Below are 18,971 nucleotides of genomic sequence, written 5' to 3'. Positions count from 1 at the left end.
TTATGGGTGAAGGCCGGATTGTGCTCATGTGTTTGTGAATGTTTTCAATCACCACATATTTCGGCAGTGCCTTCTTAAGCTGCTAGCCACTGAGGATACCCAGATGAACAAGACACAGTCTCTGCCTTCATTGAGTTTACAGTTAAGTCTTTCGTTGTTTTTTTTGTTGTTGTGTTTGTTTTTTAATTCTGCCCCTCTCTTCCCTAAAGGAAGCTGCCAGAATGTGGCAGTCTAAGAAGGGATGGGAGCAGGGCAATGTAACCAGGCGTGAGGGTTCCTTAGGTAGGATGTTTGCAACATCCTCAAGGAGCTCTGCTTGAGAATCAGACCTTAAGAGGAATGTAACAGAGTGGATTTTTCTCCCCCGCTGCAAGTTAATTGGCTCACTTTCCTTGCTAATTGGGCAGAGCCGCACAGATAAGCCAAAGGGGGGAAAATCAAGAAAAAGTGGGCACATTTCCCAAAACACTTCCCTGTTTTCTGATCATCTATGAGAGCTCATTTTAGAATTGGAGGTCAGAGGGGCTTGGGGCTGGAGAAACAAAGTTTGCATGTAAATAAGCCAGGCCCCTCTTTTATAGAAGAGCTGATTAAGGGCCTGGTGGACAAAGTGCACAGAATCCCTGCTCTCTGACACCACAAAGTATCTATTACATGAGAACTTCCTTCTGGCGCCAGGAGGCATTTAGTTTTCACTTGGGTGTTCCGTAGGGGATGAGGCACTGGGTGGGGCGGGGGTCGTGGAGGATTGGACGGCTGCTAAAATGAAAGCAACTCTCAGCAGGGGAATGACTCTTTTGCTCCAGGGGGTACAAAAAGAATGGGACCCTAGGAGAGAGGATGGAGACAATAACATAAGAACTAACCTTGTGCAATGCCCTACATTGTCCAGGGGTGCCTGAACGCTGGGAAGTCTCTGGGAGGTGGGCTATCCACAGAGAAACAAGTCCATGAAGGTGAGCAAGTGTCCCAAGACCATTCAGCTGACAAATGCAGAAATCTTCTAAAGTCCACAGCAAAGGGGGCTCTTTCCGGGAGGAGCCACATGGCAGGATGTCATTCTCTCCCAGGTTAACTCCACAATTAACAAGGCTTGGGACCGCATATTGGAGACCAGAGCAGTGTGCTACATTTCAAGGGGTGTTTTGATAATGAAATATTTTCACACTTCCAAGTACTGCCGATAAACACTAAAAATCTCTTGGCACAGAAGTTTCTTAGCTTCTGCCCAAAAGTGGAAGTCTGTCTCAAGAGATTAAAAAAATTTTTTTTAATGTTTATTTTTTGAGAGAGACAGACAGACAGAGCATGAGCAGGGGAGGATCAGAGAGGGAGGGAGACACAGAATCCGAAGCAGGCTCCAGGCTCCGAGCTGTCAGCACAGAGCCCGACGCGGGGCTCAAACCCATGAACGGTGAGATCATGACCTGAGCCGAAGTCGGACGCTTCACTGACTGACCCACCCAGGCGCCCCAAGAGATTCTTTAAAAAATAAGACTGCACTCAGACTAGCTCACCCTTCAGAATGCCCCCAAATCAATGAGGTCCAGAGATTCTTCAAACAGGCCTCCTTCGGAGGCCTTCACCGCAGGGCTTTTTCTCCCTGAGAGCTGGTGTGCTTCACTCTGCTAGTGGAGCAGTCAAAGTCATTTTCAGGAGATACACAGCATGCCAGGGGCAGGAGAGTTTACGGTTTCAATCCGCAGATACTGCTTTAAAAAAAATCTTTTCCCAAAGCCACCTGCATTTTTACTTGTCAAGACAGTCAGTGAAGATTTTTTCCTTCCCTCTTGATGGCAGAGAAAATCAGGTCTCTGAAACATACTCAGACTTTTTCGCCCTTGAGCCTCCGCAGACCTGATGTGTCCAGGCACTGGCCTGTCTACGCACTGAGGCCTGTTGGGGCTCCAAGGAAGCAAAAATCTTGGCACAACTTCTGGATAAGAAGCCAGCAGTGGATGACTGGTTGTGTCGTAGATGACAGAGAACTCCTCTTGTCCTTTCCGAGTGTTCCCACAGGTGCTTGGCCGCTTCCTTGGTGGCGCCCAAATGCCAGGAGTCCCTTTCCTTCCTGGGCTGGGAGTGGGGGTGGAGGGGACATCCTGGACGACCCGGGATGGAGGCTGCAGGGGACCTAGAGCTGGGCACGTGGCTTCGTGTAGCCAAAGAAAGAAGAGACAGGGCCTGGGGTGAGGCTGGCCTAACTGTGTCTCCAACCGACCTGCTCCCCGTGTGACCAGCACACCACGTGACTAGCAGTCCATGTGGCCCGTGCACAGCGTTCCCCAGATCTTTTACCTCGCTGGCCTAGGTGTCCTGCTCCTTAAGCACTGAAAGCCTAATGAACTGGGCCATGGAGCTCTGGCTGATGTCTGCAGAGTGTCTGTTATGCCTGGGGGGGGGGGGGAGGGGGGGGTGGGATCAAGCTCAATGCTTCTCCAGGGCTAAGGCTTCCGTTACATAGTAGGGCAGAGTGTTTCTCAGCATGTTCTAGGGTCAGGTGGATTATGTGAGGTTGAGGACGCGTGGTGAGGTGCAGGGGGGAGATGACAGGGATGAGGGACAAGATACGTGATGTCATGTGTGCTTCCCGAATGATCATGCTTTTTCCCACGAGAGTGTGTCCTGAGTAGGTGGGAGTTGGTCTCACAGTGAACCTTATACACTCCATCTATAGTAGCATAGTTAATGCCTACATTATCCAAAAGAAAATAATCTGAGCCGCATATATAAATCAAAATGTTTAGTAGCTGCATTATCAAACCAAAAAGAAACAAGTGAAAATAATTTTAATCACATTTTTTTCAACCCGATATATCCAAAATGCCATCATTGTTAGACATAATTTTGGAAACATATTCATGATGTATTTTACATGATCTTATTCATTTTGTCTTCAATATCTGGTGTGTGTTTTACTCTACTGTACATGACTAGCCACAGCTCAAGTCCTCAATAGCCTTCTGTGGCTAGTGGCTTCCATATTGGCCAATTGGAGACTCTGTTTTTGTAGATCAAAGATATGGCAATTTCTTCAGCCATCCAGATGGCTCAGAATATCAGGAGACTTTAGGAAGATACCATCAGGAAGGTCAGTAGGGAGGGCTCTTTCCATTCAAATGCATTGTCACGCCAATCATTTCTTAAGCATTTACTTACTAATGTTTTGGCCTGGTGTTCCCAGAACGTAGATGCAACCGCTCCTCTCCCAAAACCCTAAACCCACCTGACCAGCCCAAATTCAGACTTTCGCATCTAGTCTTCCAACAGAGTTAGAAGGGGCAGTGGCCATAAATGGCCTATTTTCTGTGGTCTCTAATTATTAACCTACCTTGGTCTACCTTTTTAGAAAACCTAAGTTTTAGATATTTTTAATACATTTTTAAATATTTATTTTGAGAGAGAGAGAGCTCATGCACATGTACATACGAGTGGGAGAGGGGCAGCGAGAGAGAGAGGGAGGGAGAGAGGGAGAGGGAGAATCTCAGGCAGGTTCCAAGCTCAGCAGGGAGTCTTATACAGGGCTCAATCTTAAGACCATGAGCTCAGGACCTGAACCAAAACCAAGAGGTAGATGTTTAACCAACTGAGCCACCAAAGCACCCCTAGATATTTTTAATGTTTTAAACCATTTAAAATATTTAAATATTGCATTTAAAAATATTTTAATATATTAAGTGCCTTTTCCATGTTACATCTGAGTGTGCTTTCACATACACCACAATTTCACGTAAACCTTTCAATAACTCTGATTTAGGAATGTTATTCCAGTTTTTAAATAAGGAGAGTGAGGATTGGAGAAGTGCTGTGACTTTACGGGAAGAGAACCTGGAGAAAGAAATGTAGGCCCATCCATTTTCCCTCAGTGAAGTCTCCTACAAGATCTATGGGAAATGGGATCACGTACTTCAAACCCTAGAAGCTTGCGGTTAAAGCAAATGGCATCCTGGGGCCACCGAAAACCCAGAACAAGTCCTGGAGTACAAAACCTTGGTCAGTTCCTGACCTGATACTTATCAGCTATATGACATTGGACAAAGCAATTAATAGTGATGAAAATAACTCGCATTTTTTGAACTTCTTCCATGTATCAGGCTCTGGCCCAGGCATTTGCTCATACCCTTCCTCTCCCTTATGAGACAGATAGTTCATTTTATAGATCAGGAAACTGGGCCTCAGAAAAAGGAAATTGCCAAAGGTCATATAGCCAATAAGCAGGAAAACCAGGATTAGAAAACATTATTAAATGTATTAATGTTTGTTTTATAATGTAACTTTTAGCCCACCCAGCCTCCCTTGCCTACTTAAAAAGGACATCTTAAAGAATTTCAAGACGATTAATATATACCATAAATATCTGTATATTCAGGCCACAAATCTAAAAGGTTGCAAAGCAGGGTGCCTGGGTGGCTCAGTTGGAAAAGCACTGGACTTGATTTCAGCTGAGATCATGATCTCATGGTTCATGAGTTCCAGCCCCAGGTGATGCTCTGTGCTGAGCCTGCAGCAGATTCTCCCTCTCTCCCTGCCCCTCCCCCACTTGCACTCTCTCTGTGTCTCTGAAAATAAATAAATAAACTTTAAAAAAAAATTAAAGAAAACATGTTGCAAAGCAGGGGCAGATAGGAATTATTTTCAATATGCTTTTTTTAAAATACAAAAATAAAGTCTTTACGATTCATTTGCAGTGTACAACTTGCCAAAACATTAGAATAGCTGAACCTTCAAAAGAATAATTATACTTGCACTGTTCAGCTCATGGGGCTGTTGTATTGAGAGAGAAGGGAAAGTAAAAGCATATTCAAAGTGTAAAGAGGTGACAGACGTCATATATTACAAACATGCTTAAAGCAAACTGCAGTTATACACTAATATGAAATGCATTTGAAGATACACTTCCTGATCTTTATTGGGAGTCTGCAACTTGAAAAAAAAAAGAGTAAAAGAAAAATATTACTAGAAAGAAAGGGAGGGAAAGGAATAATGAAAGAAGATGAAAATAGCCGCCTTTCTTGAAAGAGAACACAGGAAGGGAGGGAAGAAGGAACAGAGATAAAGAAGAAGGAAAAAAGAATGGAAAGACGGAAAGATAAAGAGGCACAAAGAAGAGAAGAGAAACAGAAAGGAAAGAGCTATGAAAAAAATAAGCAGAAACATTTGGGGTCAGTCAGTTCCTACAAGCAAGAGAAACTGGCCATGACCTGCTTAGCTTTGAGACTGGGTACAGATTTTTGCGACTGTTTAGAGAAAAACTAGCACTTTGCCCACCATTAATCTTTTCTAAAGAAAGACTTTGTTCTGCACCTGTATAAACAATCCAGATTTTTAAAACCTATATGCCTGCCTCTAATGTGTGAGACTATGTATTTATACTGATAGATTCAAGTCACCAATAGGTGATGCAGAAATCTAGCTTACGATCTCCTTTTTACATCCTTCGCTCCCCCTTCTCACTTTTTCTTCCCTCCTTGGCCTGTGGCACCTAAAGTCAAGTTCAAGTTCGAGCACCCCTATGAAGAACTCTACATTCTATGGATACTCTCTGCCTTTTCCCAGCCCAGAGAGAACGGAAAATAAGCGATATTTTCACTCAAATGATCCCCAGAGGAGCCCCTGCCCCATCCCTTAACAAAATGACAAAATGTATAGGGAGAAAACCTCTACAAATGAGGGCGACCAGGAGGGCTAGTGTGAAACATCCCCCACCAGGGAGGCCTGGCCTGGGATACGAAGGTGGACGATGCCTGAGTGATGAAGTCAGCCCAGGCCAGCCACCTGTTGTGGCACTTCAGGCACGAAGCCGGGAGCATTTGTTCTGCGGAGTTGCTGGTGGAGGGAGGCTGGCCCCATGGCTTCTGCCCACTCTGTCCTGGGCTGACTGCACATTTCTTTCCTCGCACTTGGCTCCGTTTGGGAGCCTGTGAGCTTTCAGGGAAAGGACAAGTAAACACCTAACTCCGGTTTGAAGCCTAGGTTTCCTCATTGCTAAACGGAGTTACCATACCCCAACCTCGCAGTGGTTTAATCATTTTGTTGTTTTGTTGTTTTCTTTTAATTCCTGTGGGCAGTCGTATGGCGCCCAGCCCAGTGACTGGCGCACAGCAGGTACTCAGTAGCTGGCCATAGGTGCCTCCTTCCAAAGTGAAGTACCCATTCCAAGAGCACCTACCTACTGCAAAGGTCCTTTGAGTTAGAAAATAATGAGGCCACGGTTTTGTTTTGTTTTCTTTGGGGGAGGGGAGTGGGCAGAGGGCTTATTTTTGGTTGGCAATGAACACCATAATTCTGGATGCTGTTCTGTCGGAGTGTGCTCTTCAATACACAATCTAAAATAGGAATCGATTCCTTAGACTACAACGCAAAGAGTTGGGGCAAGAGCTTCTGTCTTATGCATTGTGGTATTACAAACAAAACGAAGCATCAAATTCTCAAGACAGTGGAAAACAGTGGATATAACGGCTTGTGATGTGTGGTGAGGGAGGCGTGTTAGCGACTGAAGACCGAGGGGCCGGGGATGCTAGACACGGATCTCCGTCCGTATTCTACTTACCAGCCCGGTGATTGGGGGTCCTTTACTTAAATCTCTATCTCTGTGGCTTAGCTTGAAGTTCTGCAAAGTGGAGATAACGTTTAAGTCACAGATGTTTGAAAATGGAACGAACCGAACCAATGTACTAAAAGTGCTTTGTAAATCATAAAGCCACGTTAGGGGAAAAGGAGGACGGAAAAGGGAGAGGTTAACTGTTGTCAGTGTTGTTTGCTTGCTTTGCTCTTAAGCTGTGGTCGGGCAAGCCCAGGATAGGCAGTCCTACATGATGCGTTATGAACTTGGGAAACAGTTCCGCTGAAAAGTCCGGGAGAGAAGCAGAGGTCGCGATCCTAGGGCTTTGAAGCATCTGGCAATCTCCGCCATCGCTAAGACTAGTTGGGCGTGGAAGTGGGGTGGGTACGAACAAGGTCCCCTCCTTCACTTGCCCGACACACATCTCTCACTGACAATCTGAGGGTCCCACGGACCCGGGGCCCCAAATCGCGGCTCAGCGGAGACTTCCCCTTCCCTGCCCCCAACAGCAGATCCTGAGCGCAGAAAAACGGTCCCCACCCCTTCCACGCCCCCGCCCCACCTCTTGCTCCCCTTTCCAACCCCCTCGTCTTTGCCCGGGTGGTTTGTCCCGAGGAGTACAAATAAATAGTCCTGTCAAAAGGCGCAGCTAGCGCTAGTGCGCGCGGGGCCTGGGCGGGGGCGCGGACTCCTCGGCCCGCGCTCTCCCGGGTCCGCGGCACGGCTCGCTCCCCGGCGGGGCTGCCTACCCGGGTCTCCAGTCTCGCTCCGAACGCTGCCTGGCCCCCCGCCTCCGCCAGAGGGAGCGGAAGGCCGACACCGCGAGGCTGGCCTGGGGCAGGAAGGCGGGCGCGCGTGGGCGTGGGGGACGCGGTGATGTCCACCGGCTCGGTGAGCGACCCCGAGGAGATGGAGCTGCGGGGGCTGCAGCGGGGGTACCCGGTCCCCGCCTCCAAGAGGCCGCCCCTCCGCGGCGCCGAGCGCAGCTACATCTCGCCCAGTGACAACTCCTCGGCCGAGGAGGAAGACCCCGACGGCGAGGAAGAGCGGTGCGCGCTGGGCGCGGCCGGCGGCGCGGAGGGCTGCAAGAGGAAACGGCCGCGCGTGGCTGGGGGCGGCGGCGGCAAGAAGCCCCTCCCGCCCAAGGGCTCGGCGGCCGACTGCAAGCAGTCGCAGCGCAACGCCGCCAACGCCCGCGAGCGCGCCCGGATGCGCGTGCTGAGCAAAGCCTTCTCCAGGCTCAAGACCAGTCTGCCTTGGGTGCCCCCAGACACTAAGCTTTCGAAGCTCGACACGCTCCGGCTGGCTTCCAGTTACATCGCGCACCTGCGGCAGCTGCTGCAGGAGGACCGCTACGAGAACGGCTACGTGCACCCGGTGAACCTGGTAGGGGCGCCGCACGCGAGGCTCGGGGCGAGCGGCCGGGAAATGCTCAGGGAGCTCCCGCGTGCCAGGCAGGGTCAGCCCCCTGGCAAGAACCCGAAAGGGGGGGGGGGTGCTGGAATGGGTGGTGAGGAGTCCAGTTTAGTTTCTCCCAGTCAAGGGAGGGGCCAGGCCGTTTTCCTGGGGAAGAACCGTGCACCCTTCAGTGCTTCTTCATTCTGATCTTTGTACCTGGTACTTTGCCCTGTGACAGCAGTTGGCTTAAATCCTACTTCCGGGGTGAATCTCGATGCCATCTGCGTCCACCAGCCGGTTGCAGATTCAATGGCAAGTCTCTGTCGCCCAAGCTTTTCCATCTAAGAGTCAGACAGGTTCCATTTAAGGAGCCCTACTTACTGAAAGGAAGGAGGGAAGGCCGAGCTCTATTTAATCAGCCTTTGGATGTTAAAAAGTTCTTGCAGAATAGCAGAGGTTTCCCCAAAAGGGATTTGTCTGGAAAGTCCCTTTCTAACCTGCCAACTTTCCAGGCTTGAGAAAGAACCTATTCCAGTTCCTACTTAGAGTGGAGGGCTGATGATGGGGTGTGTGTGTGTGTGTGTGTGTGTGTGTGTGTGTGCGCGCGCGCGCGCGCGTCCTGGGGGAAGGGAATTAAACACAAAATCCCAAACTTTTGCAAGTTTCACCAAATCATCTTGAGGGCAAAGTCCAGGAGGAAGCGTGGACGGAAGTCTTAACGTCTCACGCAATCAAAATCCAGTAAAATTAAAATCCCACTTTGGAGAGAAGATACCCAAATTCCCAGAACACGGATAAAATCTGAGCTACTCAAAGCCAGGGGTATTCCAGGGTTCATTTAAGAGAGCGGTTTCGCTTTGAGACGGTATTTTTTTTTTTTTCCTTCGATGTCTGATTCTCTTTTGACTTTACAGACATGGCCGTTCGTGGTCTCAGGACGACCTGACACCGACACCAAAGAAGTTTCCGCAGCCAACAGATTATGTGGGACCACCGCTTAGATCGAAGTCACTTGCTGGAGTTACTGTTCAAGCGCGTGTGTTTGGGGGCCACGGAGAGAAGGGAGCATGAGAACCCCCAGAGAATGGGGAAAAGTGCCATCGGACTCTGCTAAATCCTCCTCGACACCCCCCACCCACCCGAACTGTGAGCAGGACGTGAGGCGGGCGTTGGGGACAGAGCCTGAGGGCTGGCCGTGTGGCCGTCATCGCAGGGCGCCAAGGGCTGCGGCTGCTGGGGATCCTGGCGACGACAGTTTTCTTTTCCAAAGACCTTCCTTCTGTCTCTACAACGCGCAACCAGAGCCAGCCTCGGGCTTTAGCAGTGTAGAGTGACCCCCGCGCTGTCGTGCCAAACCGCCTACGAGTTAGTTTCCCGACTGAGCCAGATAGACGTATACGATGGCGGGGCCCTGCCCAGCACAAGCTTGTTACGGTGAGGCAGTGGTTAGAACGTGCTCTGGATGAGTGGCTTTACAGACAGCAGTCTTCACGCGAGACCAACATCGGGGCATGTTTTTAAGTTGCAAAGAGAGGGGAGTGGCACACCTGGGCTAGGTTTGTACCCCCACGGGACCCCAGCCTCCGGGAGGCAGGGGCACGCCCGCTCCGCCTAGGGAAAGACGGAGGCGCCCTTTCCCAGACCACCTGACCCGGGTTGGCCCGGGGCGCTCCCGGCGCTTCTGCCTCCGGGCTGCAGTCAAGCCCTTCACTCCCCCCAGGCTCCAGCTGCTTCCCAGCCAGGCTTCTGTCTCCACCCGCCTCCCATCTAAACTAGAGCCTCCCACCCCCGCACCCACACCCCACCAGGCTCGCGTCCCCTTCAGGCCTCCGTCCAGTCCTTCCTCCCACGCCTCCTTGCAGCACCCCTCCTCCGGCCCCTGACCATCCCCAGCGGGCCTGCCGCCTCCAGGCTCTGGTCGCCTCCCCCGGCCCACCGTCCAGGCTCTGCCTCGCGGGAGGAGTGCGCTGGGTGGTCCGCTGAGGCTGTACGTACCCAGTGACCCCGCTCAGGGGAAATGCGCCGCTGTCTCGAGGCTGCACTACCACAGCAACTAGCAAATGTAAATAAATTTATTTTTTTATGAATAATAAAACGCGTTGTGAAAACCGAGTGGCCGTGGGCGCGGCAGAATGTGGTCTTTGTTGCCTTTTACCTAGGTTGGTCCGGAAGTTCATTTAAAGGTGCTTTCTTGGCTCCCTGCGCTGGGATTGGTTCTTTCTCTGCAGAACGGGTGGTGATCACATTTAAATTACTGCGCTTCCAAATGGAACTCTCATTACTTTCTATGATTTGATTCTTCTGGAGGCCGAGGTTACTGGAAGACAAGAACCAGAGGCTCGTTACACCAGAAGAGTCTTTGGGGCCAGGGCCACTTTGAAAGGTATACAAACAGGGTAATATAGGTACACTTCTTACACTTACACACACACACACACACACACACACACACACACACACACACACACACAGGATGCTTTCTCCAGCTTAAACCCCTACAGCCCACACACTGGAGTGGGGAGTAGGTCTCAGGTCTAATTGGCAGAATAAAACCATAATACAAGGCGCCAAGCTGTGTTTCAGTTAGAGCTTTTCTTTCTTCCCCTAAATAATGTTTATACAGTGCTTTTAATGTACACCACCTCATTTTCCGTGTTATTGTCTTTCATATTCACTGCAATATTCTCAAGAAGTAATAACCTGGAATACCATCATATGGTTTTTCAAACGCCAGTCTTTTTATTTTATTTTATTCTATTCTATTTTATTTATTTTTTAACGCTCATCTGTTTTAAAGCTGCATTCTCGTTGTAGAACATTTAGAAAATTTGGAAAAGTGTGAAGGAGAAAACTACCTAAACAACTACCTGATTTGGAGTATGTTCGTTATTTAATAAAATCGAAAGGCAGTTTTCTTGACCAGAAAGAGAAAATACAGCTGGGGTTTAGGAGGTGAGAGGGAGCTGGGGAGCATGATTTCCTGTTTTGAACTAAACTAAACCAAAACTCTGGATAACCGCTTTCGGAGACGATTTTCTTGGGCTTTATTCACAGGGGGAGGGACCTGGCCCTCAGGATCTAATCTGTCACAACACCAGAGGTTGGCACAGGATTACACTACTTGGTTTCTGTGGCATTAGGGCTCTCTGGTAAAAGCAAACTCAGGTTTGCTAACTAGTGACGGGAAACCCTAGTATCGTGGTTTAAAGGCACTTAGGCCCCCTGATAAGTTCTGGGTGGCCCGCTTCTTGGGGGTGGGGTGTCTCCTGGAGGCCAGCTGTTAGTGTCTTTTCCAAAGTTTCCATCACATTCGATCCGTTTTAAGGGAAGGGGGCAGTGTGGTATGTTGTTGAGGTGACCTTGAATGTCCACAGAACCCAAGTAGAAATTGAAGCTCTGCCACCCACAGAATAGTGACCATATGCAACCCCTCTAAGCCTCCGTTTTATCACCTACAAAATGGTGATAATAACAGTGCCTACCTAGGAAGAGTGCCATCAGAAATAAATGTGAAAATACACAACCCTTCTAATAAGCAGTGAGCAGCACCCTAAATGACTCCTTAAAAAAGTGGGGAGACATGCTTTGGCAAAGGGGACACTTTAAACAGGTGGGGCATTTCAGGATTCCAGTCTTTAATATTCGTGGCCCAGCTTTAAAATGCCTGGATTACAACCATAAAACAGAAGTGTCCCACAAAAGCAGAAACAGAAAAAGTTAAAAAAAAAAAAAAAAAGAAAAGAAAAAGAAAGAAAGAAAGGGTGTGTTTGTAGTAAATACAGAAAAGAAGAAGCATTTGAATAAACAAAATATTTGGGCAAATTTTCATAAACAAAATTTAAATATTTGTGTCTATAATTATATTCTCTCTGGGCAGTTCAGGGGTAAACTCACAGATTTCCTGCCCTTCCTCTATCACCACTCCCCACACTGAAGTGGCCTTCTTCACTGATTCATGTGTCCAGACTGTCATACCATGCAAACTCATTTCTGTTGCCACTTTACAGGGAAGAAAAAAAATCTTCAGAATTATTTTTGGGGGCTCCGTTGGTTAAGCGTCCAACTTCTGCTTGGGTCATGATCTCAAATTTGTAAGTTCCAGCCCTGCTTTGGGCTCTGTGCTGACAACTCAGAGCCTAGAGCCTGCTTCAGATTCTGTGTCTCCCTCTCTCTCTGCCCCTCTCACCCCACCTCAAAAATAAATAAACGTTAAAAAAAAAAAAAGAATTATTTTTGCTCCACGGTTTCTTTAAAAAGTCCAATGCCAAGAATTATGTTATTTAAAAAGAAGAAGAAGGAAAGAGACCAATTTCTAGTAAGTCTCAGTGAATCTGTATCAATTGCTCAAGCTTCTTGGACAACAGTGGCTGTAGGAGAGGTCTTGAGCACCTTGGAACAGTCTTTTATTGATGGACCATGACCATTGTGCACTCTGAGTAGTAGAAAGGGAGCCCAAAGCCTTCCTTATTCTCTTTTTCCTTTATTTTCCTTTAGGAATTTGGGTTGAAGAAATAGGAGTTGAGGCTGGCTATGGAGAAGATTAAGAAAAAAAGAAGAACGTCTCTCTGAAGGATTATTTCAATTCGATTCTGCTGCTGTGTGAGAAGAGTTGAGAGAAAAAGCTGTAAGGACTATAATGCAAAAAGTACTGAATAGCAAATAAAAATGAGTAAATTGAAAAATAGTCTTCAGGGGGCTTTTTGAGAGACCAAAGCATTATTATTAGTGATACTGACTCAATCAAAGAGAACAAAAAAATCCCCTTTCACAGGCTCTTCCTAAGATGAATATTTTAAAAGAAATGCTTTCGGCACTGTAATCTTGAAACACCTAGGCGTCTCTCTTGGTTGTGGATGTTGAATTGATTTTGTGAGTATTCTTTTGCTCTGGACTTCAAGTTACAACTTCACTTTAGTCTGATGGCTCCTTCAACAGATAGTGACATTGACCATCGCAATTTACAAAGGAGATTTTTTTATAGGTACAGTTTCCCCCCACGTTTGATAAATGCTTAATAAGTTTTTTTAAAAGATATTCCCCTCCATAAAAAGAACTAATACACATCCTATTTTAATAGGCAATAGGTAAATAGCTTGGCTACTGATTTTGAAAAAACAATAACTGAGAAAGTCATTTTAGTTATGTTTGGAAGAGCAAAAAATAGATAATTTAATAATTGTCTTCTCACTGCCAAAGACCTAACTTCTGGGAAAATTCACTAGAATGTATGGATTGCATCCCTTTATAACAGAGAACCTGGCTACTTTCCTTTCACTGGGCAGTTCTGCTTACCCCCTGAGGGCGGTTCCCCCCACCCCCATGCGCCCGGCCCCCCACGATGCCACTGGTTACTTGTTTGCACTCACCATTAATCTCCTTTTATATTCCATCTGCCCTCTGTATTATCTTTCTTCTCTCTCCCACAACAGTGAAAGGTGAGTCTATGACACTAAGAAGGTCTAGAAAGTCGCCAGAAACCTGAAATCCACATGTAATTGTGTAAACACAATTAGCACTACTGTAGTGGTTATCTCCAATGATCTCAGCCCTTGTTAGTTCTATTATCAGCAAGCTAGGTTATGGACCAACTTTGGGGTCCTTCATTGCTTGTGGTAAAGAGGATCATGGAGCAGTTAAAAGCAGTGACTTTCCGTTTGGTGAAAATACGGTATCTTGTATTGACTATTACTATTAGCAGTAGAAATGGGGAGGGGTGGGGAGCAAGAAGCAAGAGGCTTTTTTGTCTTTGACCATTCCTAGTTTGTTAAAAGATTTATATGCTTTTTGGATCTTTTTTTTTTTAATATTTTTAAAAGATTGCAAACCACCGTATTAAATGTAGCTGGTTCCAGTCTAATCCCACAATTTTGTAGCTCTGCTTGTTTGGGTGCTTTGCCACTCTTCCTGAGGCAAGAACAATATATCTTACCCCACAGAAAATGGATTAAATGAGATAATTCTATAAGGCACTTGAGAAATGCTCCATAAATGCTAATTTAAAAAAAATTATATTCTTCATTTTCTTTCCTCTAACAGTAGTTCAGGTGTCCTTATTCCTCATCTGAAAAATTTCCCATCATCCCTTTGCCACTGTTATCACCTTGCTTGTTTTAGTCCACATGTAATTTTCCTAAACTAATGGATCTTTCTTTTTTGGCCACTAAGAAGAAATTTTTCTTTAGTTTCCTCTTGAAAAATAAAGATGCTCACACTCAGCGTCAAAAATCACCAGTGGTGTAAGAAACAGACTCAGGTAGTTGTGCAAGGTAGACCAATGGATTTGATGCAATAGAATACAAAAAGCTCATTGATACGACTTCAGATTTCACACTGCATCCCCCCTTTCAGAAACTACACTGGTGGAGTCTTGGTGTGGTGTCAAAGAATATCCACATTAACCTGAAATGACCATTAATATACGTCTTCTCTTTACAACTACGTATCTGTGTGAGGCTTCATATACTTTGACCAAGACAGTGTATCACAGCTGAATCATGTAGATGGCAGAAATGGGAATCCAGCCGTCTTCTTTTAAGTCAGATGTTAAAGACATCTGCAAAAATATAACACTATGCCACTCTTCCCGTGAAAATGTGTTGGAAGATATAGTTATTTTTCATTAAAAATGTGTTTGTTACAGAGCACCTATAACAAATTGGTGCCTATAACAAACTGGGCGGCTGTTGGTTAAGCATCCGGCTCTTGGTCTCCGCTCAGGTCTCATGTTTGTGAGTTTGAGCCTGGTGTTCAGCTCCACACTGACAGCACAGAGCCTGCTTGGGATTCTCTCTCTCCCTCCCTCTCTGCCCCTCCCCTGCTCTCTCTCTCTCTCTCTCTCTCTCTCTGTCTCTCAAAACAAATAAATAAGCTTATAAAAATATGTTTGTCATGTTTACGTGTAATTAGCTTATCATTATTTTCAAATGAATGAAAAAAATTTTCTCTCAGTTTTGATTCCAAACCCAGTAAATATCAGCAGATACAAACCACATAAACAAAAGCTTTTCAGGGTCTTCAATAATTTTTAAAAATGTGAGGAGAGCAGAGACAAGAAAAAATTGGGAACCACTGACCTAGGTAATTCCTAAGGCCCTTTTCGTAGATAGGATTCCATGTTTTCTTGACGGTGAGGCAATCTTAGCAGGATAGGAACAAGTAGACCACGTCTAGGTTAGATATAGGAGCAAACACGGGATCAGAAAGATTTGTTAGAGCAGGTAAGTTGTACACTTAGATGGGGCAGACTTTCCCTGTGCAATACTGCCTTAATCTTGCCAGGCAAATCAGCAGAGCAGGGCCGATGCCTGGGCCTGTGTCATATAGGTTGCTTTCTGAAGGATTTCTGAAATGTTTCCCACTCTCTGCCCCATTCCCAGCTCTTTAGGTCCTTGTGTTTTAAGCCTTTCTAGTCACAGGGCTGGATCTGGCTTTCAGCTGAGAGGGAAAGTGATGCCCCAAACTCGTGACTGCAAAATCCCATTTCTTTTGCCCATATATTAATATTCTCTGAGGGCTATGTTAGAATCGTAGCATTGTGTTGTCCTGATGAAGAAATTTATTTAAGGAAACGTGGGAATCATTTCCACTGATCCTCAACAAAGAGGTTTTTTTTTTTTTCTATCTGTAAGTTTGCCAAGTGGCAGGCAAATATATTTATTTGTGATATTGACTAGCTTATACAGGACGCATCACTGAAGTAACTAAATGCCTTGACATGCAAAACCTGAGTACAAGAGAAACAAAAACAAGCAAACACACAATAACAAAAACTCAAAGGCTTTGGAAGCAAACTTCTTCAAGTGCAAAGGATCCCATAAAATAAAAAGCTCAGCCACATGAGGTCCAAGGGATTTGGATGATCCTTAAGGAAAACTGTTCCAAGAGCCAAGGAGTAGGGAGGGACTATCTATCATTGTGCAAAAATAACAGAAACTCAGGGCACCTGGGTGGCTCAGTCGGTTAAGCCTCCGACATCAGCTCAGGTCATGATCTCACCGTTGGTGAGTTCAAACCCCACGTGGCGCTCTGTGCTGACAGCTCAGAGCCTGGATCCTACTTCAGATTCTGTGTCTCCCTCTCTTCCCTTCCCCATTCACGCTCTGTCTCTCTGTGTCTCTCAAAAATGAATAAATGTAAAAAAAATAAAAAATAAAAAAATAACAGAAACTCTTCTAGCTAAATCCAATTAAGGAACATCTAAATCACAAAGGGCAGTGCTCTAAGAGTTGGAAGCCAAGGCATCAGGGGCTTGAGGGGACAAGGTGGTTAAACCACACATGCAGAGAACAGAGAGAGCTGTACAGGGAGGAAAGATCCTAGTTATAATACATATTGATTCCCGTGCATTGCTAGACATCGGCTATATGTAATTTTCTAAAAAGAACGGTTTAGGTGTCTCTTACCTGCCCCTAGATCACTGGCTGTTTATGTGCACAAACCTCCCTGGGAATCTCCAACTTTTATGTGCTTTAATTACAAGTTTTCCCTCAAATTGTGGTGAAGGCATAGGCTGAGCTATTCTCTTTCCTGACTCAGTCATCCTCCGAGCCATCCATTTCTTTGCAGACATGGGCAGGGATGGAGTTGCCTCTACTGAAGTAGAGGGACTTAGATATCAAAGATGGCCTTTGAGGAACCAGGCTTCCATTATCCACACGCGTGTGTATTGCCCGTCCAGTGATTTGTTCCAACCAATGGTAGGTGGCAGAAGTGACTGGCAGGACTGATGGGTCCAGGTCTAAGCCTTAAGGACTAGAAGCTTCTGTTTTTACTTATTTGAGATTCTGAGCTTCCATGTAAGAAGTCCAATAACCCAGAAGATACCACATGAGAGGAAAGCCCTGAGACTACGCTCAGGGGAACTGGGATCCCAGCTGACAGTGAGGCCTGAGGCCCCAGATGGCTGGGCTGATCGCAGGGGAGCCATTACAGCCAACTGTGGAGGTGTCTTAGTGGAGAGTGAAGAAGCTACTGAGGACAGCTAGCAAGGGTGAGCCATCCTCACTAGGCCCTGTCCTAATTCCTGACCCTCAGAATCTTGAGAGATGATAACATTTTTGTTGTTTTAAGCTACTAAATTTAGCTTGCTGTTGCTGTTGTTGTTGTCGTCGTTCCTCAGCAATAAATAACAAAAACATCTTATCAGGTAAATTTTCACCTCAGCTATTTATCCAAGGAACATACTGATCATCCGCTATGAGCCAGCAGTGTTGGATAAAATGAAGTCATCTTGCCTCAAAGTGCTCTAAAGGAGGAAATGGACAAATGCAGCAATAATTGAAATACAATGTGCCAAGTGCTATGACGGAAGGTGGTGTTCTGGGCAGAGGGGCACAAAATACACCTCCTTGGAGAGGCATAGAAGGTTTCCCACGATGCTGACAGGTGAGGTGGGCACTGGTCAAGACAAGACTAGGGCTTACCAGAAAGAAAGCGTAAGTGACACCAGTCTGGCGACCGGGGCTAATGTCTAGTATGGTGGTCAAGAGCGTGGACTTTCATAAATGACTTAAAATCACTGAGACTCAGCTTCCTCACTTGTAGAATGAAGATATAATAGAACCTACCTGATGGGCTGGTAAAGATTATAGGTGATGGTGGATGTCAAACGCTTAGCCCAGGGCCTGGCATAGTAATTAGCCAACAAATGCTGGTCTGTTAGTATCAGCATCCACATGGGCATCACATTGAGGTGATCTGCGTGTCCCCTTGGCATGCTTTGAGAAGGTGGGAACATAGCCCTGATGATGCAGAGTCCCTTCCTCTTCCTTAAATCTGAGCCTTTACCTACGATTCTGTTTCAGTTGTCTTCTAAAGTTGGGCAAGCTCAGAATTTTTAAATCTTCAAGGTACTGATGTAAACGACAAGCCATACATCTAGCTCCTATTGGAGTGTGAGAATAGATTGGTAAAATATGTATCCGCGTGGTCAGGACAGCTGGATGGAAGATGTGTAGATTGATGATATGGCCACAATAAGAAGTCGGGGTTAAAACTAGCACCCACAGCATGCACTGATTCAGATGCGTCCACAGGATGCATTCATGCTTTTCATTCCCCTGTGATCTGTCCCAGAACTTCTGCTCTGGAGGGAAATTTAAGACCCTGTGACCAGAACTGTCCAGGATTAGAATTCATAGACTCTGAGTTTCCCCTTGGCATGCAGCCCACCCAATCTGAAGGACACCAGCAGATAAGAATTTGGCACTATGACAGCTATTTTCTGCAGCTGCTTTCGATGCACCCCAGCCAAGCACTGGGGAGTCTGCCTGGGGTGACAAGCAGACTGTTCTGAGGACCTGACTTGTTGGGTGGCCCTGGGCAATCACTTGCTTTTCCAGCTTCAGTTTCTCACCGAAAACGAGCCACCTGAGCTAGATGGAGCCTTAAGTCCTTCACATTGCTAAAATGTTCTCTTTCTTATGGGCCTTTTGAACAGCATCGATTCGGACGGCCGCAGTGTATGTTACAAATACGGAGGCTTAAAGCCTGAGCAGATGGACAAAGTCAACCTGCTTTTAAGCGTCTGAGATGAGCTCAAGCCCCTCAGGTGTCCTTTGACTTATTACACAGAACTGTGCTGTTTCTATGTGATTCGAGTGTTGACCATAAACTTCACTACAGACTTACAGACCCTCCATTTCTATTATAAGTACTCATCTCACCAGTGTACAAAAAGGCTTCTTCAGTATGCTAGAGAAATCAAATAAGCACAGCAGTTGTGGTATTTAAGCTATTTCCTTCTAAAGGCAGATATTCACTAGTATTAAAAAATGATAAAACGAGATTTGTCAGAACTTTCAGTAAGCATTCTACGATCGTGTTTGATTTGACCCAAATAAAGATTATAGTTGGAAAACATCACATGCAACTAAAAGAATCTTCAGAAAAAAAAATGATGACTTTTTTTAAATGCCTAGAAGCCTGGGAAATACCAAAATGCGGTCTATTGTTTCAAGAATCTAGCAAGTTTTTCCCTCTTTTCGGTAGGATGTTTTCCCACCACTGTCCT

At 46.1% G+C, this 18,971-nt stretch overlaps 1 protein-coding gene and 1 long non-coding RNA gene across 4 annotated transcripts in view; one reads left to right on the top strand and one right to left on the bottom strand.

Moving 5' to 3' along the window:
- LOC144615140 (uncharacterized) overlaps positions 1–8,401 on the bottom strand; it is a 123,325-nt gene extending 114,924 nt beyond the window's left edge. The window contains exons 1-3 of one of the 3 annotated variants that reach the window (XR_014136593.1): positions 7,312–7,426; positions 6,551–6,610; positions 1,324–2,152 (exon numbers count right to left, since the gene is read on the bottom strand). This is a non-coding gene — a long non-coding RNA (uncharacterized LOC144615140). Of the gene's footprint in view, positions 1–1,323; positions 2,153–6,550; positions 6,611–7,311; positions 7,427–8,176 lie in introns of those variants that run through there. The other 2 variants (XR_013553623.2, XR_014136594.1) reach the window with 2 other exon arrangements.
- Positions 7,439–10,072, top strand: MSC (musculin). The gene is made up of 2 exons (XM_060610727.3): positions 7,439–7,948; positions 8,875–10,072. The coding sequence occupies exons 1-2, from the start codon at positions 7,439–7,441 to the stop codon at positions 8,959–8,961; spliced, it is 597 nt and encodes a 198-aa protein (XP_060466710.1). The 3' UTR covers positions 8,962–10,072.
- The last annotated feature ends 8,899 nt before the right edge of the window (positions 10,073–18,971 follow it).

Source organism: Panthera onca, chromosome F2 (genome assembly GCF_046562875.1).
Source record: "Panthera onca isolate mPanOnc1 chromosome F2, mPanOnc1 haplotype 2, whole genome shotgun sequence".
NCBI classification, from domain to species: Eukaryota; Metazoa; Chordata; class Mammalia; order Carnivora; family Felidae; genus Panthera; species Panthera onca.
Note: the sequence above shows the minus strand (reverse complement) of the source record. Positions and strands in the feature narration are given on the sequence as shown.

What these genes read in the sequence shown, in the direction of transcription:
- MSC (XM_060610727.3), top strand. Translation starts at nt 7,439, where the DNA reads ATGTCCACCGGCTCGGTGAGCGACCCCGAGGAGATGGAGCTGCGGGGG. An exon ending in ACGTGCACCCGGTGAACCTG is followed by an intron (nt 7,949 to 8,874) that starts GTAGGGGCGCCG and finishes TTGACTTTACAG; the next exon opens with ACATGGCCGTTCGTGGTCTC.